This window comes from Mobula hypostoma, chromosome X1, assembly GCF_963921235.1.
Source record: "Mobula hypostoma chromosome X1, sMobHyp1.1, whole genome shotgun sequence".
NCBI classification, from domain to species: Eukaryota; Metazoa; Chordata; class Chondrichthyes; order Myliobatiformes; family Myliobatidae; genus Mobula; species Mobula hypostoma.
Window position 1 is genome coordinate 23,534,060 of NC_086128.1, and position 27,571 is coordinate 23,561,630.

The 27,571-nt window shown below is 42.4% G+C and overlaps 1 protein-coding gene across 2 annotated transcripts in view; it reads right to left on the minus strand.

The window, feature by feature from the left end:
• Positions 1-25,142, minus strand: part of slc26a10 (solute carrier family 26 member 10) — an 86,313-nt gene extending 61,171 nt beyond the window's left edge. For both annotated transcript variants that reach the window (XM_063036912.1, XM_063036910.1), the window contains exons 1-6: positions 24,806-25,142; positions 17,098-17,208; positions 15,152-15,309; positions 10,579-10,743; positions 3,515-3,667; positions 1,577-1,659 (exon numbers count right to left, since the gene is read on the minus strand). In XM_063036912.1, the coding sequence (XP_062892982.1) occupies positions 1,577-1,659; positions 3,515-3,667; positions 10,579-10,743; positions 15,152-15,309; positions 17,098-17,208; positions 24,806-25,070 (935 nt within the window). In that variant the 5' untranslated portion in view covers positions 25,071-25,142. The remainder of the gene's footprint in view (positions 1-1,576; positions 1,660-3,514; positions 3,668-10,578; positions 10,744-15,151; positions 15,310-17,097; positions 17,209-24,805) is intronic.
• Positions 25,143-27,571: the final 2,429 nt, after the last annotated feature.

Genomic DNA, 27,571 nt, shown 5'->3' on the forward strand with positions numbered 1-27,571 from the left:
TCCGATTGGCCAGGGATGTGGAAGCTCCTGGTTATGGAGTCCCCTCCCTTGTCCGCTCTTTCCTCCACCAGTGACCCCATTTTTGGGGTTGGCAGCAGACTGGAATCCAGCAGGGGAGGCAGAAACTCATCGTGTTACCAGAGACAGCTGCATGTCATCACCCCTTCTTCTAGCGATCTGCTGATATATGCTCTTCCAAATTAAGCATTCTCCCCTTGGTCGGTATTAGAAAGACAGAACTTCCAGCAAATGGGAAATGGCCTGACCAAAGGCCAAAGAATCGCTACTACTATCGGGCAAGAGGTATAGGACCCTTAGGTGCCACACTATCATATTCAGGAACAGTTATTACGACCATCAGGCTCCTGAAGCAATGTGGATGACTTCATTCACTTCAATTCTAAACTGATTGCATATCCTATAGGCACAATTTCTAGGACTCTACAATTCATGCTGTCAGTATTATTTATTTACTTTTTTGTTATTTGCACAATTTGTCTTCTTTTGCACATTGGTTGGCTGTCAGTCTTTGTTAATAGTAGCTTTTCATAAATTCCATTGTAGTTCTCTATTTTCCTGTAAATGCCTGCAAGAAAATGAATCTCAAGGTAGCATATGATAACATATACGTACGCAAATAATACATTTCTTTGAACTTCGAAACTCCCATCACAGAATAGCAGCAACAGATGAGAGTCCATTATGTAAAGATTGGGTTCGTATTGATAAGCACAATGAATGTCATGAACCTGGTGGGTTAAAAGGTTTGTTTCTGTGCTGTGTGACTTTATAACTCAAAAAAGGTTCACCAACACGTGTAATTAACAGAAGTCTCAAACAGAGGTGTTAGAATCTGGCAGACTCACTGCTTTGTTCATACATCATTTGCAAACTGCAAGGTTTTCTTAAAAGTAATCAGGTCCATGAGGTGGAAGTCAGAAAACCCAATTCACAGTTGTTTTGCTCCCCTTCTGTCCCTTTTCTCTCTCTTCCTGATCTACCCAATTTCTCCCACACCCACTGCAGCTCACATCACCCTGTTTCATTCCCCTCCCCCACCCACTCCATCTGTCCATCACCCACACACCCCTCCCACTGGGTCCCTTCCCCCACCCACTCCATCTGTCCATCACCCTCACACCCCTCCCACTGGGTCCCCTCCCCCCACTGTTCCCCTCTGCCCTCCCCACCTCCATATTATGTCCCATGCTCCACCTTCATCTCCAATCAGACCCACCATCTTCAGCCCCTTGTCACCTCCACCTCTCATCTCCCAGCCTCTGTCACTATCTCCATTCTCCCCTCCTCCATCTTCCAATCACCCTCCTCATCTGGATCTACCTACCAGCTCTTGTCGCACCCTCACCTCTTTATACTAGCTCTATTCTTTTAACCCAGATGAAGCATCTTAACCTGAAACATCAATTGTCCATTCCCCTCCACAGATGCTGCCTGACCTGTTGAGTTCCTGCAGCATCTTGATAACTACTCACAGTTATTCACACATGTCTCATGTGATTACTCTTGTGGACTTTCATTACTGTGGTTTTAATCTTCTAGAGAAAGAGGAGCTCACCCTGCAGGGATGTGTCCCACAATCTGGACGTTACAACGCTCGTCAAGGGATGTAGCAAAAGTGACGGCTGTGGCCACGATCAGCTGTGAAGGAGAAGTGTGCAGTTAAATCCAATATTCTATTCAGTTCTTATGATTGGAGTTTCTACAGATTTCTAAAGATTTCTATTGATTTCTGCAGGTGTAACATGGAAAGCATTCTGACTGGTTACTTCACCCATTAGGATAGAGGATTCAATGCGCAGGATTGTAAAAGATGCAGAGAGGGTTGTAAACTCAGCCAGCTCCATCACTGGCACAACCGTGCCCCCCCCACCCATCGAGGAAACTTTCAAACATCGGTGCCTCAAGAAGGCAGCATCCATCGTTAAGGTTCCTCACCATTTCTGACATGCCCTCTTCTCATTATTACCATTGGGGAGGAGCTACAGGAGCCTGAAGATCCACACTCAAAGTTTTAGCAACAGCTTCTTCCACTGTTCCATCAGAGTTATGAACAGTCCATGAACCCACTATACTACCTTGCAGTTTCTCTTTTGAACTATTTAATTATTTCTTATTGTAACTTAATAGTAATTTTTAATGTACTGCACTGTACCACTACTGCAAAGTAACAAATTTTATGACACATGTCAGTCATACTAAGCCTGATTCTGATTCTGATACATGCAACATACCTCAATAGAGACCATTCCAATATGGCAAACACTCTTACCGTGGATGCAGAGTGTGACAGGCCAATGACATAAACTACACTGATACTCCAGTCCAATACCAGCACAGTGTGAACTGTCAAAGAAGTTTCCTTTAATTGAAATGTGCAGTCGTGCTGGCAGGAAGGGTAACTGACTGGACCAATATCAATGGGGCCTGGTGGTTATAAACTGGAAGCAGTCAGTGGCTGGAACTTGACTAAAGGCATAACATTACAGCGTGTGGAATGTCCAGACTGTGTGGTCAAAGAAGGGTGGGGACAGGGCAGGCTCAGGCATGGTTTGGGTTAAACTTAGGGATGTAATTTCTTCTCTGACTCCCTGTGTGTTTTGACTATCCTTAAGACTAGAGTTGCCACAGCACTGTCATAACACGTCCTCAGAAACATTCGCTTTGGGCAACATAGTCAGAAGCTCGAATTATCCCCAGAGAAAGGATGTCCTTGTTATCCCAGCAAACATCAGGCGACAATTGGAGCCCTTGCTGTGCGGTGAAGGATTTGTTTGTTTAAGTTGGGCACTTCATGTCAATGTGCGGTTAGTGAGTTTCAGTGGGTGGGAATTCAATTACTAGTGCATTGTAAATGTGACTAACATGAGGCGCTAGTCCAACAGATATATAAAGATAAAACTACTGCCTGTCCTCTCAGGGGTGGATGTAATAGGTCCCAGAGCATAATTTTGAAGAACTGGTATCTGGGCTAATATTTAACCCTCGACTAACAAAACTGGAGTAGCAGATTACGTGATCGTGGGGTGGGGTTGCACGGTAGCGTATGGTTAGCGTAACGCGAGTACAGCGCAAGTGACCTGGGTTCAATTCCACTGCTGCCTGTAAGGAGTTTGTACATTCTCCCCGTGGGCATGTGGGTTTCCTCCGGGTGCTCTGATTTTAAAGATGTACAGGTTAGTGGGTTAGTTGGTCACACGGGTGTAATTGAGTGGCATGGGCTCATTGGGCTGGAAAGGCTCATTAGTGTGCTGTATCTGTAAATAAAAATAAATAATTACAGAGTAGCACACACAAAAGATTTCCAGCATCTGCAGAATCTCTTGTGCCTATCACTACAGGTTAGCCCTGATCTGACTTCTGGGACAGACCCAAGTGCTCCTCTCCTTCACTCCTTCAATGCCTCCACAAAGAGGCCCAGCCATGCTGGATCCACCCATTCACTTCCTAAGCACCTGATTGCCAAATATTCCAGCACCTGTTGACATGTCCTCACCATGATGATCTCAATGGGGATGGGGGTCCTGAGTTTCTGCTGGAAGCGGCTGTTGATTTCCTTCATCGGAATGAGCACACTGAGGCAAATCAGTGAAATAATCAGCTCGACAATGTTTGTCATCGCGAGGGCTCCAAGCAGTGATGCCAGTGTCTGCAAAGATAAGAAATAATACCTTACGCATTTTGCTCAGTTCAGCCCCTCCATTCGTTCTCCTTCATCTGATAATAATTATTTTATGAAGCTGCTTTTGATGTCTCTCGGCCTCATTAAGGGGCGACATAGTGTGACATTATCCCAGACCATTTCAGATAACAGGACTGGGTGCCATCAGCAGATGAGGTCCCACCTTACCTGACCTCATATGTCAGGGGAACCTGATGGAAAGGCCTAGATCTAAGATGAATACCTGCACAACGTAGCTTTAGAAACATCTTTGTACAAGCTCCTTACAGACAGTAGCGGGAATTGAACCCCAATCACTGATCGATGGTGCTGTAAAGCGATTGTGCTAACCACTACACTACCATGCTGCCCCTTCTCTGTTACTCTAGGAAGCAAAGGAAATAATCAAAGTTCAAGACAGGGCAGAATTATTGAAACTTTACAGCAAAATTCTGGCTGTTCAGTCCATCACCACTCAGTTCAAATCCATTTTCCAGGACTGGCCCCGTGCCCTTGCTAGTTGCAGGATTTCAACCACACACTCGGGTCTGCTTAATTGTGGGGAGAGGTTTATGTCTCTCCCACCTTTTCAGACAGTGAGTTCCGGACCACCCACTATCTCTATTTCCCTTCAAATCCTTCCACTCCAAGTGGTTAGGCCTTACATGGATTATTGTATGCAGTTCTGTTTGCCCCATTACAGGAAGGATGTGGAGGCCTTGAAGAGGGTGCAGAGAGTTCTTCCTGGATGCTGTCTAGATTAGGGGGCATGAGCAATAAAGAAAGGTTAGACAAACTCTCTGGAGTGGTGGTGGCTGAGGGGAGACCTAACAAAATCTTATAAAACTGTGAGGGCATTTAATAGGGGCTTATAAAATTATGAGTGCATAAATAGGGTAGGTGTTGGTGCATGGCCAAGTGGTTAAGGCGTCGGTCTAGTGATCTGAAGGTCACTAGTTCGAGCCTCAGCTGAGGCAGCGTGTTGTGTCCTTGAGCAAGGCACTTAACCACACATTGCTCTGTGATGACACTGGTACTCATATATATATAGGGTCGACAGTATCTTTTTTTCCAGGGTAGAAATGTCAAATACTAGAGATCATGCAGTTAAGGTGAGATGCGGAAAGTTTTTTTTTACACAGAGAGCAATGGGTGCCTGGAGTGCACTGCCAGGGGTGGTGGTGTAAATAGATCTGATAGAGGTGCTCAAGCAGCTTTTAGACAGACACATGAATCTGCAGAGAATGGAAAGATATGGATCGTGTGCAGACAGAAGAGATTTAGCTTAATTCTGCACAGTGTTCAGTGTAAACATTGTAGGCCAAAGGACCTGTTTCTGTCCTGTACTGATCTATGTTCTCTGTTCTTTGTTCTATTATTTTAAATTTCTACCCCTGCTTCTGACTTCTCTGCCAAGGATAAAATAGCCTTTCTGTTTATCAAGATGATTCATAAATTTATACAAGTACATGAGCTAGTCCTTATTCGGGGATCGGAGGTGGAAAGGGCGAGTATCTTTAAATTCTTTGGCATTACCGTATCAGTGGATCTGTCATGGCACCAGCAAGTAAGTTCAGACATGGCAGCACCTCTATTTTCTTAGAAGTTTGTGTAGATTTGGCATGTCATCTGAAACTCTGACAAACGTCTATAGTTAAAAACTATAGACTCACTTCTAAGGACTCTACAACTATTAATTATTTATTATTACTTGCATGATTTGTCTTCTTTTGCACATTGGTTGTTTATTGGTCTTTGTTACTAATCGTTTTTCATAAATACTACTCTATTTCTTTATTTTCTTGTAAATGCCTGCAAGAAAATCAATCTCAAAATAGGATATGGTGACATATACGCACTTTCATAATAAATTTACTTTGAATTTTTGAACTTTGAAGTGAATGAATTTCAATGAGCCCAGTTACTCCTCCCTAATCTGTACCAATGGCGTTGACATGTAAAAATTATGTTAATTTAAGTTTATGTTAATTTATGCTAGTCATGTCTGTAATATACTGTCCTGCTGCTGGAAAAAGCCAATTTTCATGGCACTTACCCTAGGTCTGCATCCCCATGACAATAAACTTGAACATAAACTATCCTTATTTCTTATTTGCTCATGACAGAAGAAGACCATTCAGCCCATTGAATCAATGCAAGTTTGGACAAACTTGGGTTGTTTTCTCTGGAGGTTTATAAAATTATGAGAGGCATAGATAGAGTTGACAACAAGTATATTTTTCCTCTTGGTCAAAATGTTTAATACTACTGTAGGTGACATTAAGGTGACAAAGAAATAAATTCAAAGGAGATGTGTGGGGCAAGGTTTTATGCACAGAGAGTGCTAGGTGCCTGGAATGTGCTGCTAGGGGTGGTGGTGGAGGCAAATAATCATCATCATCATCATCAGGTGCCATGCCCAGTTTGAGCTTTGACTGCCATGGCCCAAACACTGCTGTTTTGGGTCAAGTGGATCAATCCATTGGTATTCATTTCCAGTTCTCTGGCTGCTGTCTCCACCATCATTTGTCTTTGTCTTCCTCTTGCTTTCTTCCCTTCAATCTTTCCTATAATTACCATGCATTCTAACTCCTCTTTCCTAATCACATGTCCAATGAAGTTACGTTGCCTTTTCATGATCTCATACATTATTTCTCTTTTTGTGTTTACTCTGTTCATGACATCCTCGTTAGATATTCGTTTCGTCCATGATATTCTTTGTATACTCCTCAAAAACCACATCTCTGCTGCTTCAATTTGTTTCCTCATGTTATTAGATATTGTCCAACATTCTGAGCCATATAACATAACTGGATAAATGTAACATTTCAGTACTCTGAGGCAGGTTGTCATGCCTAGTTTAGTATTGGTCAGCATACTCTTTATTCTCATAAAGGAGTCTTTTGCCATCCCTATTCTTCTTTTGATGTCCATGTCGCACCCGCCATCTGATGTGCGCATGCGCCAGTCGTGCATGCAGCCTGTTACAGCCGTTCCGACTAGTTTTCTTACTTTTTTCCTCTTACTTTTTTAACTTGCATTATTAGTTGTATTTTTTTCACGGTAACATGTTGAAGTTGCACCCTCTCTAACATGCCGGTAGAGAGAGTTTTACTTGGGTTTTTAGCGCTGGAAGTAGTTACATTCGGACACGTCTCATTAGCGTGGCAGCAGTATGGTCGCATTGTTTATTCCAGGGACCAGCTGATTGTGCTTATGCCGGTCGGTTTAGCGAGCAGAGCGGCGGACACCCCGGCTGAAATCTGGAGGAAAACACACAGAGGATGTAGAGGGGTATCAAAAAGGCGAGGAAAGAGGATCGGGTCAAGACAACAGAGACTTGTGGAGAAGAGGAGTTCGGTGAGTAATAAAATGGACGAGTTGATGGCGCTAGCCAGGAGTCAGAGAACATTTCGGGAGAGCAGTGTTATGTGTTTTACTGAAACATGGCTGCACGTGGACATACCCGACCAAAACTTTTCCATGGAGGGCTTCCAGACCGCTCGGGCTGACCGGAAGTGCACTGAGAGTGGTAAGCGTAAAGGAGTTGGGGGCTTGCTGTTCTGGTTAACAACGGATGGTATAATCCTGGTCATATTACGATCGAGGAATGTGTTTGTAGCCCGGATATTGAACTTTTTGCTGTTGGACTCCGGCCATATTCCACCAAGATACAACACTGGGCAAAATGGGAGGTTGTTCCTGCCTGTGGCCATTGAACTTTGCAGCTCCTCCCGTGGAGGGTCAGACACCCTGAGCCAATAGGCTGGTCCTGGACTTATTTCCATCTGGCATAGTCTGCATATTGTTGTTTGATTGTTTGTGGTTTTTGTATTGCTATATTTATGCTCTATTCTCGGTTGGTGCAGCTGTAACAAAACTCAGTTTCCCTCGGGATCAATAAAGTATGTCTATGTCACCCAGCTTCCTAAGTAGCAAAAGTTCTATACTTGTTTTATGTCTTCCCCGTCTATTCTCAGCCTGCAGATAGGATTCTCCTTCTTTTTGGATATCACCATACATTCTGTCTTTTTGCAATTGATAGATAGACCCATTTTTGCACTTTTTTCAACAATTATATCAATTAAGTTTTGTAGTTCTTCCTCCGTACTTGCAATTGTCATCTGCATATCTGAAATTATTGATGTTTTCACTGCCAACTTTGATTCCCAAGATGTCTCTTACTTTTTGTAATATTGTTTCACTGTACACATTAAATAAACCAGGCGAGAAAACGCACCCTTGTCTAACGCCTCTCTTGATTTTCGTAAACTGACTCACTTCTCCATCTATTCTTACAGCGGCAGTTTGTTCCCAGTACAGATTTCTGATTAGGCAGAGGTCTTTCGAATCTAGATCTAGAGTTTTCTGTAATATTTCAAATAACTTATTGTGCTTCACTTTATCAAATGCCTTTGTGTAGTCGATAAAACAAACAAACAAATCTTTTTGCACTTGAATAGCTCGTTCTGATAGTATCCTTAACATCAATATTGTGTTTCTTGTACCTTTGTCTTTCACAAAACCACATTGTTCTTTACCTATTTCAACTTGTATCAGCTTGTATCTTACTTTTAGCTCTTGTCACCAAAATTCTTAGAAGTATCTTGGTGATATGACTCATTAAACTTATGGTCCTATGTAATTCACATTCTATTGCTCCAGGTTTCTTAGGAAGAGTGATAAATACTGATTTTTTTCATCTCTTCTGGTATTATTCCAGTCTCATAAATGTCATTGATTAAATCAGTAAGTTTTTCAATTCCATAATCTTCAAGGGCAATAATTTGTTCTATTACTAATTCATCAGGACCTGCTGCCTTTCCTTTCTTCATCTTATTTATTGCATTACGAACTTCGGATTTTAAAATACTTGGACTTTCAATGCTTTTCTTAATTTCTGGTTTTTCACCTCGATCGTCTTCAAACAATTCCTGAATATACTCAGTCCATTTGTTCATAATCTCATCTTTTTCCATGATAATGGTACCGTCCTTTGCTTTCAAACATCCACCTGAAGAACAGAGGAGCTTTTTACTAGTGATATTCTTGATCTGTTGATGTAACCTTTTTGGATCAGTAATAGGGATTCTTTCTATTTGCTCACATTCCTGGTTTAACCATTCTTCTTTGGCTTTTTGACATAAGCTTTTAACTTTTTAATCTAAGGATTTATATGCTATAGGATTTGCTTTCTTCTGTCTCCTTTCTTCCATTAGATTTTTGATTTCATCTGTCATCCATTTATTCTTTGTGTTTTTTTCTTTTTTAGGAATCACTGACTTTGCCGATTCTACCAAGGCATCCTTTAGAGAGATAAATTTCATTTCTACATGATTGCTATCATTTTTAACAGATTCTATTTCTAGACTTTGAAATCTATTCCTTACTTCAATTGTAAATTTTTGTCTCAAGATATTGTAATTGTCATGGGAGATCTAAATGCTAAAGTAGGACAAGGTGCTGATGGAAATACCATAGGAAAATTTGGACTAGGGGAAAGAAATGAAAGAGGTGAGAAATGGGTAGAATGGTGCAAGATGAATAATCAGGTCATTATGAATAGCTACTTTAAAAACCATCCAAGACGCTTGTGGAGCTGGAAAAGTCCAGGGGGTAACACTAGAAATCAAATTGACTTTATTACTATAAACCAAAGATTTGGAAACTCAGTGACTCAATGCAAAACATATCCAGGTGCAGACTGTAATAGTGACCATAACCCAGTAGTATGTCATGTAAAAGTAAAACTTTAAAAACTAAAGAAGCAAAAACCTGAACAATCCCTTGACTATTTTCAATTAATTAAAGAAGAAAACTTAAGACAAAAATTTACACTTGAAGTAAGGCAATTAATACAGAGGTGTTCTAAGAGGCCCTTAGCTGGGCACATGAATGTGCAGAGAATGGCAGGATATAAACTATGTGCAGTCAGAAAGGATTAGTTCATTGAGGCATTATTAGTTTAATTAGCTGGGCACAACATTGTGGGCCAAAGGGCCTGTTTCTGTGTTGTTCTGTTCTTAGTCCTATGTTCTTTATTGTATCTTCCAATTATTTACACCCAGTCCTTGGTTTGGTATGTTTGTGGCAGAGGGCAAGCCTCAAGTGGACAGATACCACTAAATTTTAGCCTCAAACTTTCAAACAGAACAGTGAATAAAAAGAATAGCAGCAGCTCTTAAAGGGGCCACTGCTCTTCATTAAAGAGGAGTAGGGCTCAGGTTATTCAGATACTTTCTGCCTGTACGAACATTTAATACCAACCTCCAATCGTCTTAACCCAAAGAAGAGTGTGAATGTGGGACCCGTTGCTATGGGGAGCACTTGAAGTGGACAGTCCTTAAACAGGGCTGGAAGGGGCTCGTGTGGAGGATAAACACCAATTATGGAGCAAATTGGCCTCTTTTTGAGGTATATGAAAAGGAAAGGGGTGTGGCAGTGATGCAGCAGGTAATGCAGAGACCTAAGCTCAGTGCTGACCTCAGACGTTGTCTGTGTGGAGTTTGCAAATTCTCCTTCTGACCGTGTGGGTATCTTCCCACATCCCAGAGTCATGCGGGTTGTTAGGTTAATCAGTTTGCTGTAAATTGCCCCTAGTGTGTGGATGAGGGGTGGAAACCGGGGAGAATTGATACGAATATGGGAGAATGGGATTCATCTATGAGCTAGAATAGACTGAATGGGCTGAATGTCTGCCTTCAGTGTTGTAAGGAAGTATAAGAAGCACTTAAAGTGGACTTTTCTGCTAACAGAGGATGATCTGAAGATGCAGAACAGAAGGTTCTCCCGTGAGGAAGCTAAACTGAATGAGAAAGCAGGCAGACTTATCCACCTTGGTGGCTGCTGGCCACCTGAGCAAATTCACCGGAGACAACCATCCAGACAACAAAGCCAACCTTAAAGAGGGTGAAGGGTCCAGTGAAGCGTGGGAGCCTCAGTCCAAGCATGGTGTTGAGCTGCGAGATGGTAACGTGGAAAGCCGTGCCACTGGTAAACGCCTTCACGATTGGGTCCGACAAGTAGGTGGAAAGAAACCCCAGTTGCAGAACAAACATGCAAATCTGTAAGAGCAAGAGTGAACCGGCAAGAGGTGAGCAGCGTAACCGTAGGAACGTGTACATACTGAGTTACAGAGGAGGACAAGGTGTGAGCAGATGCAGTGCTCAGTTTAAGGCAGGACTTCACTTTATTTCAGTACCACTGTATCACAGTTATACAGTCATACAGCATGGTGACCGGCCATTTGGCCCAACTGGTCCATGCTGACCACAATGCCCATCCAAACTAGTCCTACCTGCCTGTGTTTGGCCACACTTGGCCCATAGCCCTCTAAACCTTTCCTACTCATGTGTCTGTCCACATATCTTTTAAATGTTGTTAATGTACCTGACTCAACCACTTCCTCTGGCAGCTCGTTCCATGTACTGACCTAGGTGAAAAATGTGCCCCTCGTGGTCCTGTAAAATCTCTCCATTGTCACCTTAAACCTTTGGCCTCTAGTTCTTGGTACCCCAACCCTAGGAAAATGACTGAGTGTATTGATGCTATCTATGCCCCTTATGTTTTCATACACCTCTCAGTCCCCTATGCTCCAATGAAATATCAAAATACATTCAGTGGCCATTTTATTGGGTACATGTGCTTATTAATGCAAATATCTAATCAGCCAATCATGTGGCAGCAACTCCATGCATAAAAACATGCAGGCATGGTCAAGAGGTTCAGTTGTTGTTCAGACTAAACATCAGAATGGGGAAAATATTATCTAAGTGACTTTAACTGTGGAATGATTGTTAGTGCAAGGTGGATGGTTTAAATATCTCAGAAACTTGCTGATCTCCTGGCGGTCTCATGCACAACAGTCTCCAGAGTTTACAGAGAATGGTACGAGAAACAAAAAAAAACATCCAGTTGAGTGGCAATTCTGTGGGCAAAAATGCCTCGTTGATGAGAGAGGTCAGAGGAGAATGGCCAGATTGGTTCAAACTTGCAGGAAGGCAACAGTAACTCAAATAACTACGTGTTACAACTGTGGTGTGCAGAAGAGCATCTCTGAACACACAACACATCAAACCTTGAAGTGGACGGGCTACAGCAGCAGAAGACCGCAAACATACAGAAATACCCTCAGTAGCCACTTTATTAGGTACCAGAGGTACTGCAGTGCTGCCTGACCTGTTGAGCTCCCAGCACATTGTGTGTGTGTCATATATTCTGTCATGTGAAAGAGACACCCAGATGATATGTTGCCTCCCAGTGCCAGGGTCAGGGATGTCTCGGAGCAGGTCCACAGCACTCTAAAGGAGAAGAGTGAGCAGCCAGAAGTCACGGTACATATTGGTACCAATGACATCGGTAGGAAAATGGAGGCAGTCCTGTAGACCGAATTTAGGGAGCTTGGTAAAAACTGAAAAGCAGGACCTCCAGCAAAGTGATCTCTAGATTGCTGCCTGTCCCACACACCAGTGAGCGTAAGAATAGGATGATTTGGGAGATGAATGCATGGCTGAGGAACTGGTGCAGGGGACAAGATTTCAGATTTCTGGATCACTGGGATCTCTTTTGGGGAAGGTATGACCTGTACAGAAGGGACTAGTTACACCTAAACCCCAGGGGGACCAATATCCTTACTGGCAGGTTTACTAGAGGCGTTGGAGTTGGTTTAAACCAATTTGGCAGGGGGATGGGAACCAGAGTGATAGGGCTGAGGATGGGGCAGTGGATATACAAGCAGAGGCAGTGTGTAGTGAGACTGTCAGGAAGGACAAGCAGATGATAGGGCAAAATTGTGGTCAGTGGGATTAGTTGCAGTGTAATAGGTTGACAAAATTGAAAAAGATGGTGAATACAGCACTGAAGGTGTTATATTTCAATGCACGCAGTATACAAAATAAGGGAGATGAACTTGTAGAGCAGCTAGAGATTGGCAGGTATGACATTGTGGGCATCAATGAGTCATGGCAAAAAGTTGGGAGCTTAATGTCCAAGAATATACAGGCAGGTAGACAGGGATGGTGTGGCTCTGTTGGTAAAAAAGTGAAATCAAATCCTTAGAAAGAGGTGACATGGGATCAGAAGATGTAGAATCCTTGTGGGTAGAGTTAAGAAACTGCAAGTGTGAAAAGACCCTGATGGGAGTTATATGCAAGCCTCCAAACAGTAGCTAGGATGTAGACAACAAATTACAGTGGGAGATAGAAAAGGTATGCCAAAAGGGCAATGTTACAATCATCATGGGAGATTTCAATATGTAGGCAGATTGGGAAAATCAGATTGGTGCTGGATCCCAAGAGAGAGGATTTGTAGAATGTCTACAAGATGGCTTTTTAGAGCAGTTTGTGGTTGAGCCCACTAGAGGAAAGGTTATTCTGGACTGGAAGTTGTATAAAGAACCAAATTTGATTAGGGAGCTTCAGGTAAAGGTGCCCTTAGGAGGCAGTGATCATAATATGATATACTTCACCCTGCAATTTGAGAGGGAGAAACTAAAGTCAGATATATCAGTATTACAGTGGAGTAAAGGGAATTATATAGGCATGAAAGAGGAGCTGGCCAAAGTTGATTGGAAGGAAATACTAGAAGGGATGATGGTAGAACAGCAATGGATGGAGTTTCTGGGAGCTATTCAGAGGACATAAGATAGATACATTCCAAAGAAGAAATATTCTAAGGGCAGGATGATGCAACCGTGGTTGACAAGAGAAGTCAAAGCCAAAATAAAGGCAAAAGGGAGGGCACATAATAGAGCAAAAATTAATGGGTAGTTAGATGATTGGTAAACTTTTAAAAACCAATAGAATGCTAATGAAAAGCCCTAAGGAGGGAAAAAATAAAACATGAAGGTAAGCTAGCCAATAATATCAAAGAGGATACCAAATGTTTTTTTCAGATACAGTATATAAAGTGTAAAAGAGAGGCAAGAGTAAATGTTGGGCTGCTGGAAAATGATGCTGGAGAGGTAGTAATGGGGGACAAGGAAATGGCGGGTGAACTGAATAAGTATTTTGCATCAGTCTTCACTGTGGAAGGCACTAGCCATCAGCCAGATGTTCAGAAGTGTCAGGGCAGAAGTGAGTGAAGTTGCTATAAGTGAGTGAAGGTGATTGTGCTTTGGAAACTGAAAGGTCTGAAGATGGATATGTCTCCTTGACCAGATGGACTACACCCCAGGTTTCTGAAAAAGGTAGCTGAAGAGATTGAGGAGACATTGGTAATGATCTTTCAAGAATCACTATATTCTGGCATGGTTTGGGAGGACTGCAAAATTACTACTGTCACTCCACTCTTCAAGAAGGGAGAGAGGCAGAAGAAAGAAAATTATAGGCCAGTTAGCCTGACCTCAGTGGTTGGGAAGATGTTGTAGTTACTTGTTAAGGATGTGGTTTCGGGTACTTGGAGGCACATAATAAAATGGGTCAAAGTCAGCATGGCTTCCTTAAAGGAAAATCTTGCCTGACAAATCTGTTGGAATTCTTTGAAGAAGTAACAAGCAAGATAGACAAAGGAAAATTGGGGGATGTTGGGTGTACGTAGGTTTTCAGAAGGCCTTTGTCAAGGTGCCGCACATGATGCTGACGAACAAGTTGAGCCCATGGTATTACAGGAAAGATACTAGCATGGATAGAGCATTGGCTGATTGGCAGGAGGCAAAGAGTGGGAATAAAAGGAGCCTTTTCTGGTTGGCTGCCAATGACTAGTGGTGTTCCACAGGGGTTGGTGTTGGGGCCGCTTCTTTTTACATTATATGTCAATGATTTGGATGACAGAATTAATGGCTAGTGGCCAAGTTTGCAGATGATATGAAGATGGGTGGATGGGCAGGTAGTGTTGAGGAAGCAGGGAGGCTGCAGAAGGATTTAGACAGATCAGGAGAATGAACAAAGTGGCAGATTGAATACAGTGTCAGGAAGTGTATGGTCATGCCCTTTAGCAGAAGGAACAAAAGCACAAACTATTTTATAAACAGGTAGAAAATTCAAAAATCTGGGGTGGAAAGGGACTTATGAGACCTCATGCAGGATTCCGTATCGATTAACTTGCAGTTTGAGCCGGTGGTGAGGAAGCCCAATGCAATATTACCATTCCTTTAGAGAGGACTAGAATATAGAAGCAAAGATATAATACTGAGGCCTAATTCTCCTCCTATGTCTTGCGGTCTAAAATGCAGAATAAAGTGTAACAACTGCAGAGGAGGTACAGCGCAGTGCAGGTAGACAATAGACAATAACAAGGTAGTACACTAACAACATTTAACAGACATTTGGACAGGTACATAGCTAGGAGATGTTTAGTAGCATTTGGACAGGTGCTGCAACTCCTACAGTTACAGGGGACAGTACCTAGGTTGAAGGGCTTGCCCAGGTCACTGTATGGCCTCGTGGGTGAGGTTACAAGAGGATTATTGGGGCCGACGAGCTGAACCCCAGCAAGGATTGAGAGAGAGAGAGAGAGAGAGAGAGGAGTAATTACCATCATCAGTCCTGAGAGGAAGGTTACAGCTGATGCCACAGATATCCGTTGTTTCTCTAGCTCTGGATCCTCCTGGGTTGTTATGTTCCATCCCGACTGGTGGGGTACCAGCCGCTCGACCACAGAGCCAGTCATCAAACTTATCCCAGCAAAGGTGCCTGGCACGGGCAGAACAAAGTTCAAAATTCAAAGCATATTTATTATGAAAGTACATATATGTCATCATATACAGCCCTGAGATTAGTTTTCTTGTGGGCATACTCAGTAAATCCAAGAAAGACAATAGAATCAATGAAAGGCCGTACCTAACAGGATAAACAGTCAATGTTTATCAAAAGACAACAAACTCTGCAAATACAAAACAAAACAAATAATAATAATAGATAGATAAGTAATAAATATTGAGAACATGAGATGAAGAGTAGTTAAAATCGAGTCTATAGGTGTGGGAATATTCAGTGATGGGGTGAGTGAAGTTGAGTGAAGTTGTCTCCTTTGGTTCAAGAGTCAGGCAGAGAAGCTAATCTTTGGTCACCAGCACTTAAAAAGGTTTGAAACTCTTACTGTTTGCTTGTTTTCCACCTCTGGAACTGAATGTCAGGTGGTGGGCTCTACCATTGACCATTATGTTCTGACCCCTATAAAATAATTTCTCCTCCCGTTAACAATAAAACGTTTCATTATCAGTATGATGAGTATCCATTATTAAGGACCTCCACCACCCAGGACATGCCCTTTTCTCACTGTTACCGTCAGGAAGGAGGTACAGAAGCCTAACGGCACACACTCAGCGATTCAAGAACAACTTCCTCCCCCCGCCATACGATTTCTGAATGGACATTGAATAGAGAGGCATCTATTTAGAATGTAGATGAGGTGGAATTTCTTTAGCTAGGTGGTGGTGAATCTGTGGAATTTGTTGCCTCAGGTGACTGCAGCGGTCAGGTCATTGGGTATACATAAGGCAGAGGTTGATACATTCTTGATTAGTCCAGGCATGAAAAGTTACGGGGAGAAGGCAGGAGAATGAGTTTAAGAGGGAAGTTGGATCAGCCATGATGAAGTGGCAGAACAGACACAAATGGCCTAATCTTGCTCCTGAATGGACATTGAACCCATGAACAGAACCTCACCACTATTTTGTTTCTGTTTTTGCACTGCTTATTTAATTTAACTATTATATATATAGATAGATATTCTTATTGTAATTCACAGGATTTTTTTCTATATTGCATTGTACTGCTGCTGCAAAATTAACAAATTCATGACACATGCTGGTGATATTTAAAACAAGAGAAAATCTGCAGATGCTGGAAAACCAAGCAACACACAGAAAATGTTGGAAGAACTCAGCAGACCAGGCAGCATCTATGGAAGAAACATCCTGATGAGGGGTCTCGGCCTGAAACGTCGACTGTACTATTTCCCATAGATGCTGCCTGGCCTGCTGAGTTCCTCCAGCGTTTTGCCGGTGATGTTAAACCCGATTCTGATTCTGAATACAAAAGCAATTCTAGCACTTCATTTATTTTTAGCTCTCTCTTTCAATGGTTGCACTCTTACCTGGGTAGAAAGATACGGACATCCAGATTTTGTTTTATTTAAAGATACAGCATATCAACAGGCCCAACAAGCCTGCACTGCCTAATTACACCCATGTGACCAATTAACACGTTAACTCATATGTCTTTGGAATGTGGGAGAAACTGCTATGCCTGGAGGACCGGAAAAACTCCTTACAGTGGCGGAATTGAACCCGGTTTGCTGGTGCTGAAGAGCGCTATGCTAACCACAATGCTACTGTGCTGCCTCATCTTAACCCTGTCATGTGGACAAGTGGGACTGGTGTAAATCTAGGTAGGTTCTTCTTGACCTACTGCTGTGTACATTGTGTTTTCTATTCCACTAAGTAAAAGATGAGCATAGTTTGAACATAAGTACCCCACCTGTGGACACATGTCGTCCAGTTCCAAAAAGCATGTAGAGCACAACCGGGAAGAAAGAGGTGTAGAGTCCATAAATTGGAGCCACAGAGGTCAGCAGTGCAAAGGACATTCCTGGTAAGACATAACAAGGTACAAGGAATTACACAGTGCAACATATTCCCTGGATGGGAAGCCAGTCAATGGAATCCAAAATGTCCCATTGTCTTGAATGCTCAGAGACCTGGTTTGCAATCTAGCCTGGAGCTACAGTGAGGAAGAGGTGCTGCACAGTGTGTCGGCTGTCAGGGTGAATCACTTGTGAGGACAGGGATGCAGTGAGGAAAGAAATAATTTGCCTTAAACATGGCAATTCCTTCTTTGGGAGTTTGGCTGTCCGATGGGACTGGCAAATCACAAAGTATCTGTCTAAACTGGAGAAGCCACGTTATTATTGCAATCTATTCGCAATCAGATAAGCAAAAGGTTTCTATTTATTTGGATATCTTTGGTGACAAACATATTAAGGAAACATCAGATTAATAATTTTAGTGTAAACATTCTGCTGTGACAGTGCCAGTGAATTGTCAAATCACTCAATAGAATGTATAAGCACTGTGGATGAGAAGTGGAGAGCTATACTATACTGCACAGAGAATAATTGACTTTTGCATCACCTGTAGGGAGAGTGATAAAATGTGTCACATGTAGAGACGTGGAGGAAAGTGTGATTCATATGTCCAGAGAGGGAGGCTGCATCAGTGACTGTGTGCAAAAACACCAAGTCCCTCTGAAGTCCAGCACTTACAAGAGACTGGAGTGAAGGAAGTTAAGAGAGAGCATGACAGGGGTATATAAAATTAGGAGGGATACACATGGGGAAGATTACAGGAAACTTTTCCCTTTACCAGAAGTCAATAAAACTGTGGGACACAGAGTTATGGAAAGGGAAGAAATTGAGAAAGGATTGGAGGAGATCCTTTCCATCAAGAGAGTGGTGAGTATCTTGATTGCCTGAACATAGAGGGCAATGGGCCAAGTATTTAGAGATGGGGTTAGTACAGAAGGGTGCTAACTAGGCACTGTAGATGTGGTGGGCCAAATGGCCTACTTCCATGCTGTATTGCCAGAGACTTTTCCCAAGGGCAGAAATGGTTAACGTCAGAAAGCATAATTTTAAGGTTATTGAGGAAAGGATAGGGCAGATGTCAGAGGTATGTTTTTCACACAGAGTGGTGGATGCATGGAACACCCTAACAGGGGCGACAGTAGAGGCAGATACATTAGGGGCATTTAATAGACTCTTAGATAGGCACATAGATGATAGAAAAATGGAGGGCTATGTAGGAGGGAAGGGTTAGATTAATCTTAGAGTAGGTTACAAGGTTGGCACAACATCATGGGCCAAAGGCCCTGTACTTGCTGTGATGTTCTATTTTCTATGTTCTATTAGATTATGAGGACACTCAATCCTCGTTTATTGTCATTTAGAAATGCATGCATGCTTTAAGAAATGATACAATGTTCCTCCAGAGTGATATCACAGAAAAACAGGACAAACCAAAGAATAACACTGACAAGACCACATAACTATAACATATAGTTACAGCAGTGCAAAGCAATATCATAATTTGATAAAGTGCAGACCATGGGAGCGGTAAAAAAAAATCTCAAAGTTCCGATCGACTCCCGATAGACCCTGATAGCAGGCGGCAAAAGGGAGAAACTCTCCCTGCCATAAACCTCCAGGCGCCGACAACTGCCGATGCATTGGAAACACCCGACCACAGCCGACTCTGAGTCCATCCGAAAACTTCGAGCCTCCGAGCACCGAGCACCATCTCTGCTGAGCGCTTCGACTCTGTCCCGGCCGCTGAGCAACAAGCAAAGCTGAGGACTCGGGGCCTTCCCCTCCGGAGATTCTGGATCACACAGTAACAGCGGCAGCGAAACAGGCATTTCAGAACTTTCTCCAGATGTTCCTCCATTCTCTCACATCTGTCTCCATCAAATCAGGATTGTGCACGGCACCCTACTTGACAGATTACAGATATCATTCACCAGAGTGGCCGCGCAAGCTGTGTCGCGCTGCCATCTTCTCATCCTCCTTCTATGTTCTATGTCTTTCAACCACTCACCATAAATGCTCTCTGCTTTTCTGTTTGTTCTATTGAAATAAACAACCTCACATTGCATTCCTCTGCCAGGTTCTTGTCTGTTCATTTGGCCTGTCCATATCCCCCTGAAGCCTCTCAGCACCGTCTTCACAATGCATCCAGCCATCCAGCCCTGTATCATCAGCAAACTTAAATATGCATAGAGAGCTAAGAGTGTATCACATACCAGAGGGCATATATCTGAGGTGAGAAGGGGTAAGTTCAAAAGAGATGTGCAGGGCAAGCTTATGACACAGAGAGAAATGGATGGCTGGGATGTTCTGTCAGGGGTGGTGGTGAAGGCAAACGTGGCAGAGGCATTTGCAAAGTGTTATAGACAGGCATATTCATGTGCAGAGAATCGGTGTATAGAGTACATTCAGGCAGGAGGGGCTAGTTTAGTTCGACATTTACCTTCTAGAATAATTAGTTTGGCACAACATCATGGGTGAAAGTATCTGTTCCTGTGCTGACATCTCCTACATAAAGACTCAGTGAGTGAGTGAGTGAGTGAATGAAGAACGTGTCACATGAGAGACACAATGAGGAGTGCCCTGACAGGTAGATAGGGTCATAAAGAGCGCTTACGGCACATTGGCCTTCATAAATCCAAGTAATGAGTACAGGAGTTGGGATATCATGTTGAAGTTGTATAAAATATTGGTGAAGCCTAATTTGGAGTATTGTGTGCAGTTCTGGTCACTTACCTACAGGAAAGATGTCAATAAGATTGAAAGAGTATGAAAAAAATCTACAAGGATGTTACCAGGACTTGAAGACCTGAGTTGTAGGGAAAGGTTGAGTAGACTGGGACTTCATTTCCTGGAACATAGAGGAATGAGGGGAAATTTGATGGAGGTATACAAAATTATGAGGGGTTTAGATCGGGTAAATGCAAGCTAGCTTCTTCCACTGAGGTCGGGTGAGGCTAGAACAAGAGGTCATGGACTAAAGGTGAAAGGTGTAGGGTGGGTGACTAGAGTACCACATTCAGACAATGAGTGAGTAGGTGGAAGTTAGCCACAGTAAGTGGAAAGTGTATCATATGTGGAAGAATGGATCTTGCCTACAGGTAACCATAAAATGTTTTTCACACAGAGGGAGGAGTGCAGAGTATATCTCAGGTACACAGAGGGAAACAGAGAGAGTGAAGAAAGTGTGAGAGAAGAAAGAGTAAGTGAGAAGAGGTAGAGAGAGGAGTGCTTCACATGACAAATACGATAAGAATTACGTGGTGAGTGGTAGGGCACTACGGTGTACGGTAGAACAAAGGGACCTAGGAATACAGATCCATAATTCCTTGAAAGTGACGTCACGGGTATTTAAGAGACCTTGTCACGTTGGTCTTCATAAATTAGGGCATTGATTACAGGAGTCAGAATGTTATGTTGAAGTTGTATAAAACATTGGTGAGACCTAATTTGAAGCATTGTGTGTAGTTTTGGTCACAAACCTACAGGAAAGATGTAAATAAGCTTGAAAGAGTGCAGAGAAAATTTACAGGGACGTTGCCGGGACTTGGGGGCCTGAGTTATAGGGAAAGGTTAGAACTTTATTCCCTGGAGTGTAGGAGAATAGATAGCGTAAATGTTTGCAGGCTTTTTCCGCTAAGGTTGGGTGAGTCTAGAACTAGAGGTCATAGGTTTAGGGTGAAAGGTGAAATGTTTAAGGGAATATGAGGGAGAACTTCTTCACTCAGAGGGTGATGAGAGTGTGGAACGAGCTGCCAGTGGAAGTGGCGGATGTGGGATCAATGTTAACATTTAAGAGAAGTTTGGATAGGTGCATGGATAGGAGGGATTTGGAGAGATATGGTCCAGGTGCAGGTCGATGGGACTAGGCAGAAGACCAGGTGGGCATGGACTACATGAGCTGAAGGGTCTGTTTTTGAGCTGTGATACTCTCTAACACTCTGATGTGGGAGTATATTTTCTAAATCATCTGCCAGCTGCACAGAGGGAGGAGTAGTGAATGAGTAAAGAGGGTCAGAGGGAGTATATCACCTGTTGAGTGAGAATGGAGACTATATGGAGAGACGTTGAATTAATATGAGAATCATATGTAAAGGAAGAATGAAGTGTGTATCACAGGTAGAGAGAGTGAGTGTGAAGAGTTCATCACATTGGAGATTGCAGTATATGAACATCATCCTGATGCAGGTAATACATTTCCTGATTCATTTACCAGATGCAGGTTTGCTGCTGACAACTTTGTGGGACATGAGGTATTTTCTATGAAGTTTAACCTCTACTTGTTATAAGGATTGAGGTAATAAACAGGAATTTGTTTTTCATTCTATGATTATTCAGTATTTTTATTGATAAGATTTAATTTCCTATAATAGTATAGTGATATCAGCATTTTCATATTGTATAAGAGCAGTTACAGCTGAAAGAAATAAGTGAACCCAACATGTCCTGCTCCAATATTGTATCGGCAACCAGAATCGCATTCAAATTTACTATTACATCACCTCCCACCTTTTCCACATCAGCACCAGGGAATCCATTGACTGAATTGTTGTGACTAACGTCATCTCTGAAAATTGCCATCCAACCCATTCCTCATTTAGATGTATATACTCGTTGAGTAATCCTTACAAAATTACAACAGAGTAGGTTTGAGTGGAGGTGGGAAGGGGAGAGATGGGGGTTGTAATTGAGATGGTATAATGGGGTTGGGTCAGCATGTAAGCCAGGTTTCATGTACCGTCATGTTTGACAATCTTTTAAACAAAGGTGGAGGGATCGGTATTGGGAATAATGTGCTAGCACAACTGATAAATGGTTAACTGGACAGCAGGCAAAGGATGTTGACTCTTTGCAATTCTCCATCCAAGGAGGGTGTGATAGGCTCAGTCTCTGTTCAGGACAGGTACTGTTCGAATTTTAGGTGTTATGGGAATTAAGAGATATGAGGTTAGTGCAACAAACTGGTGCTGAGGTAAAAGATCTGCCATTATCTTACACAGTGGTGGAGCAGGCACGAGAGACTAAGTGATCTAAATGCTTCTATTTCTTATGTTCTTACATAACTGGGAAGAGGACTTACCAGCAGATTTACGTCGCCAAAACAAATTAAAATAGGTTAGCATCTGGCTTAATGACTAGCAATAAGTATACTCATGGAGGAGGTAATACACACAAATATTTGTGCAAATAGTAAATTGTTGAACTAAATAGACCTGTGAAAGAAAGTTATGATTTAATTATTTTTTCTCACTGGATGATATATCTCAGATGGCTGCAGTCGCTACTGGATCATGGAACAGCCAGCTACATCACAGGCACAAGCCTCCCACCATCAAGGACATCTTCAAGAGGCAGTGGCTCAAGAAGGTGGAGACCATCACCATCCAAGACATACCCTCTTCTCAATACTACCATCAGGGAGGGGGTACAGGAGCCGGAAGACCCACACTCAGTGTTTTAGGAGTAGCCTCTTCCCCTCCGCCGTCAGATTACTGAATGGTCCATGAACCCAAGAACATACCTCGCTATTTCTCTTTTGCCGTATTTTTTTATTGTAACATATTGTATATACAAATATATTTTTTGTCTCACACTGTTATAGATATTCACTTCCTGGCTTGTTTTTACTAATCTCGGCTTTCTAAATATAGCATCTCCTATTGTAAGATCAAAAACAACTGTAAGTAAACTGCCAACTAACAGTTAGTTTAGTTTCTGGTCATACCTCAAAGTCAGTTTTCAGTTCTTAAAATGTAAATGGAAGCAGTAATCAGCTTGAAGTTAGAAACACAACTTTGCAAACAAGCTCTGTCTATGTGGCAGACTGCTAGCCCAATACACCTGCTTTATTGCTGCTCAAGATACAATACCTGTATAAGAAAATGGATTGTTTAATTTGTATGTTTCAAGCAGACTAAAGTTCCTCAGTTTAAGGAGGTTAGCTTTACCACATTTACACCATTAGTTGAGATCTATGTCTTCAAAAGACGCTTTTAGACTGTTGTGTTAAAAGGATATCTGAGGAAATATCATACACGTATGAAGTTACCCAAGTGGGAGAAAAAGGGTACAAATATAGAGAACAATTCAGGTTTATTGGGAATAGGATAAGGAACATCAAGAAACCTGGAAGAAACACAGGGTGAACCAGAATCTATTCCTCCAGCTTTGGTTTCTGCGACGGACTTGTTCGAATGCATTGTGGTGTGTCTATTAGTTTATAGGAATTTGGAAATGCTTTATGTTTAAGAAATGCTTTGTGTTTTAGAAATTGGTTGAATTTGGAAATGTTTAAGATAGAAATCTTCTGTGAGTTTTAAATGTGTTTTCAGAGTATTGTTTGGATTTAATTATGCATCACTGAAAATAAATGAGCTGTGTTTTAAACTACTTTGTTAGCTGGAAGTATCTTCTCCGTGGTAGAGGGAGGGGACCCACCACTCGAATGGTGGGTATTGACACCTAAACTTGCCATGGAGCATAAACAGGGAAGTGAACTTTTCTTTGAAGATTGGGTAGTTACAATATAATCCTTTAGTAATTTATATTGATAGGGCTTAAGGTCTTTGCTTGAGTTTAGACCTTCGCATTCAGTAAACCCAATACCCTCCCAGCACTGTACTACCATCACAAAACAACATATTTCATGACATATGACTCTGATTCTAATAAGGCAATGAACATGTAACATGTACATGGGGCTTGTACATGAGACATTAGCCTCAGAAGGCAACTGTGTAACCTAGAAATTATACCTTGTTTCACTGTTACCAGCTATTACATCTCATCAACGTAGGGCAGTGCAGGTCAGGTGTGCTTCCACTGGCTACTGGTCACATCATGAACACCCTCCTGTTTCATCATGTCTTGATTCTTGTTCTACTCTGTACACATTTCATGAACAGTGAGTATACTGTAAATCAATATGAATATCAATTGCTGCAAAATACAATTGGTTGGCATTTCACCTGTGGGTTATTCAGTATTTTTCTATTAGTAGATTCGACTTGCCTTGCTGGAAGTGGGATTTTATCAATGACGTCTGACTGTACGCAAAAGAAAAGGTATTATTGATCAAGTGCTCAAACATGTCCCAATCAGTGTGACTCCAAGTTCTCTCCAAACACTTGTACCATTGCATACCTGATGTGATCCACACTGATCTCCTCCCTGGGTTGCCCATTCTAAGCCATTATTAATGCCTTTATTTCAGCTTCTCAGACATCTTCTTTGTGTCTAAGGCTTTTCTGTTTCTACCTGGACCAATGCTGACATCCTATCCCCCAGACCAGTGCTCTGATCCTACCCAGTAGTAATACTGGTGCTAACCATCCTCGCCATATTTTCCCTCCCCCACCTCCACTGCTAGTGCTCAACATCTACTGATGGGCAAAGAAGGAGTTCAAATTGTTCTGTAAGGCTGCTAATGCACTAGCCCCCAAGACCTGCCACCCTTGCCATGAAATCAAGCATTAACCATCTGGAACTGATCTTGAGTACCAAATGTTACAAAAAGCGAGAAAGACAAAGTTTATTCTGACCATTTTGCGGAACCACACTCTCTGTACATTGAATAAGAAGGTTTAATGATTAGAGGTTGTCTACCTTGTGGGATGTGGATGATGCCCACAGTCAGACCTGCGATAATGTCCCCAATGAGCCATTGCTTGATTTTGTACCTAGGCAACCAGGTGAGGAATGGTAGTCGCCTTCTCCAGAATTGTTTCCCAGCATTCCCAGAGCACGCATAACTTCTTCTTTCTGTCTGTTGAAAGCTCTCCGTGACATTTTCTTCATCCTTTGGTCCATTGAAGTGCTGGGCAAACCGATCCTCAGTGTAAATAGAACGGTAGATGGCCACCCCACTCATTCTGACTCCCTGAATCTTTCTGCTGAGTCCAGTGAGAGGGAACGAGAGAGAGAGAGAATGGGCTCCTACTTGTACAAGTCCGTCCGAGCCTCCCTGCTTTTTCCTGTGAGTCTCTCCGACCTATGGAAACACAGGGAGCGACAAGAGAGAGATTTCCTGAAGGCGTTTATCATTAATAACATTCCCAGGGTCTGACTCTGCAAGAAATGCCGCAAACTTTTTCCTCTTTGATCAGGCAAAGTGTGCACCCTTTTCCCTGTACCTGCAGTAAATACCTGGCTTCACTAAGTTCATGTGGGTGGCGGGGAGATTTAACTGGCCCTTACTTCAGTGACTGACATAGCTGACTCCAGCCAATTGGAACACATTTTTGACCCTCATAAAATCAGACGGTGGTGATGGACAAGGTCAGCACGCGAGCTGTGCTCGGTGTCCGTGAGGGCTGCAGCAGGAAACGATATACCTTTGTTTATTCAGCTGTGACCTCAGTGCAAATGTTATTCTTAAAAACCAACTTATAAAGAGTGTCACTGCGTCTGTTCTTCATGGCTTAGAAAACAATGCAAATATATTAATATGTAGAAAGATAGAGGAACACTGCTTCTAAGAGGAAGACACGCTCACAGGCAAAGAATGATATAGTACCCTTTCCTGCCCGATCACAGGTAACTGCGCTTGGGAGGAAATCCGCGCGGCACTCGGTTCAATAACTGCTTTGAAAGAAGGCAGGGGACAGCCGATTTCTCAAGTTCATGTATCGGGCAGTAACTCCAGAATTTAACCCTACGCGCTCTCTTTTGATCCCTATTGCAAATCTGGTCTCGTGCATACGATCAGGCATCCCAGCTCTGAGAGATGACGGCATCCAAAAGCAGAGGCGGGAATCAGTTATTCAGCCTCTCAATTCTACTCTGCCATTTATACGTATTAGGAATTTGGTGTGGTGTGTGGCACGACATACTACAAAAAAACACAGCATTCAACAATTATAAAAAATAAAGAATTATCTAAGAAATGAAGTTAGAGGTTAAAGTATGGATATGGAATAAAATGTGCATAAATACATAAATACCAGTGTGTATTTACAATGTAAACAGCATTGTAAAAAGTGGTTTAAAGTGTTTACAATGCAGTGATTGAGGTAATAGATAGAGTGGGGTGGGAACTAACTAGAATGGATGGAGCAAAATTTTTAGCTTTAATATCCCTATGGTGCTTTCCATAAGGGAGCTTTTGATTCCCTTGCTTTCCTCTCTGTTGATCTGTGTCTTCAATGTAGTCAACAGATGAACCTCCACATTCCTCTATGCCATAAAAGTCCAAAGGTTCACTCTTCTGCATATGAAGAATTCCCTGGAACCTAGTCTAACGACGACCCCAGCCCTAATCTCCGTTGCCTGAGGAAACAGCCTCCTGACACCTGCTTTGCCAGTCCCTCTCCATCTAAGCTGAAGATGGCGCCAGAGTGTGGCGACGCTCTGCGAGCTGTTCTCAGTCCTCTTCTGAGATTCACTTTAGTCATTCTACTTGTTAAAATCCAATTCTAAAATTGTCAGAATCACTCACTATGTTCCCTTAAATCTACTTACTCCCAATCTACCTCATCGTGGCCCATGCCTTTGTTAACCTGTACTGCACTTTCTCTGTAACCGTAACACTATACTCTGCATCTCCGCTGCTGCCTGTGAGAGATTTATACATTCTCCCCATGACCGCATGGGTTTCCTCCAGGTGCTCTGCTTTCCTTCCACCGTTCAAAGACGTACCAATTGATAGGTTAATTGATTATTGTAAATTAGCCCATGATTAGGCTAGGGGGATTGCTTGGTGGCGCGATTTGAAGGGTCGGAATGGTTCTATTCTGCGCTGTATCGCAATAAAATAAAATAAATAATTATATATTCCCTCAGTATAGCAACACTGACTATTTTGCAAAACTATGATCTACCTGATCTCTCAGGTTTGTTTTGGCAATAGTTCGAAGAACAGGGGAATTGTCTCCATCATCCTGGATCGAGACTTACCCCCAGGGTTACAAGGCAGATAATCTGGTTATAGAACATAGAACATAGAACATTACAGCACAGCACAGGCCACTCGGTCCACAAAGTTGTGCTGACTTTTTAACATACTCTAAAATTAATCTAGCCTGGTAAGGGTTAACGGGGACATGCCAAGTTTCTTTGGCCTCCTGAGGAAGAAGAGGTGTTTTGAGGCTTCTGTAACTTCTACCTGATGGAAAAGATAGAAAAGAGAAAGCCCAGGGGGAAACTTTCCTGAAGCAGCAGGAAGTGCAGACAAAGTCAATTGACTTAAGATAGCACCATGGGATATTTTATAGAAGTTAGGATGTGATGTTACAGTTGTACAATATTGAGTGTGACGGTAGCGTAGCAGTGTGTGTGATGCTATTACAGTTCGGGGTGTTCCGGAGTTCAATTCCAGTGATGTTCTGTAAGGAGTCTCTGTACATCCTCCCCATGGAATGTGTGGGCTTTCGC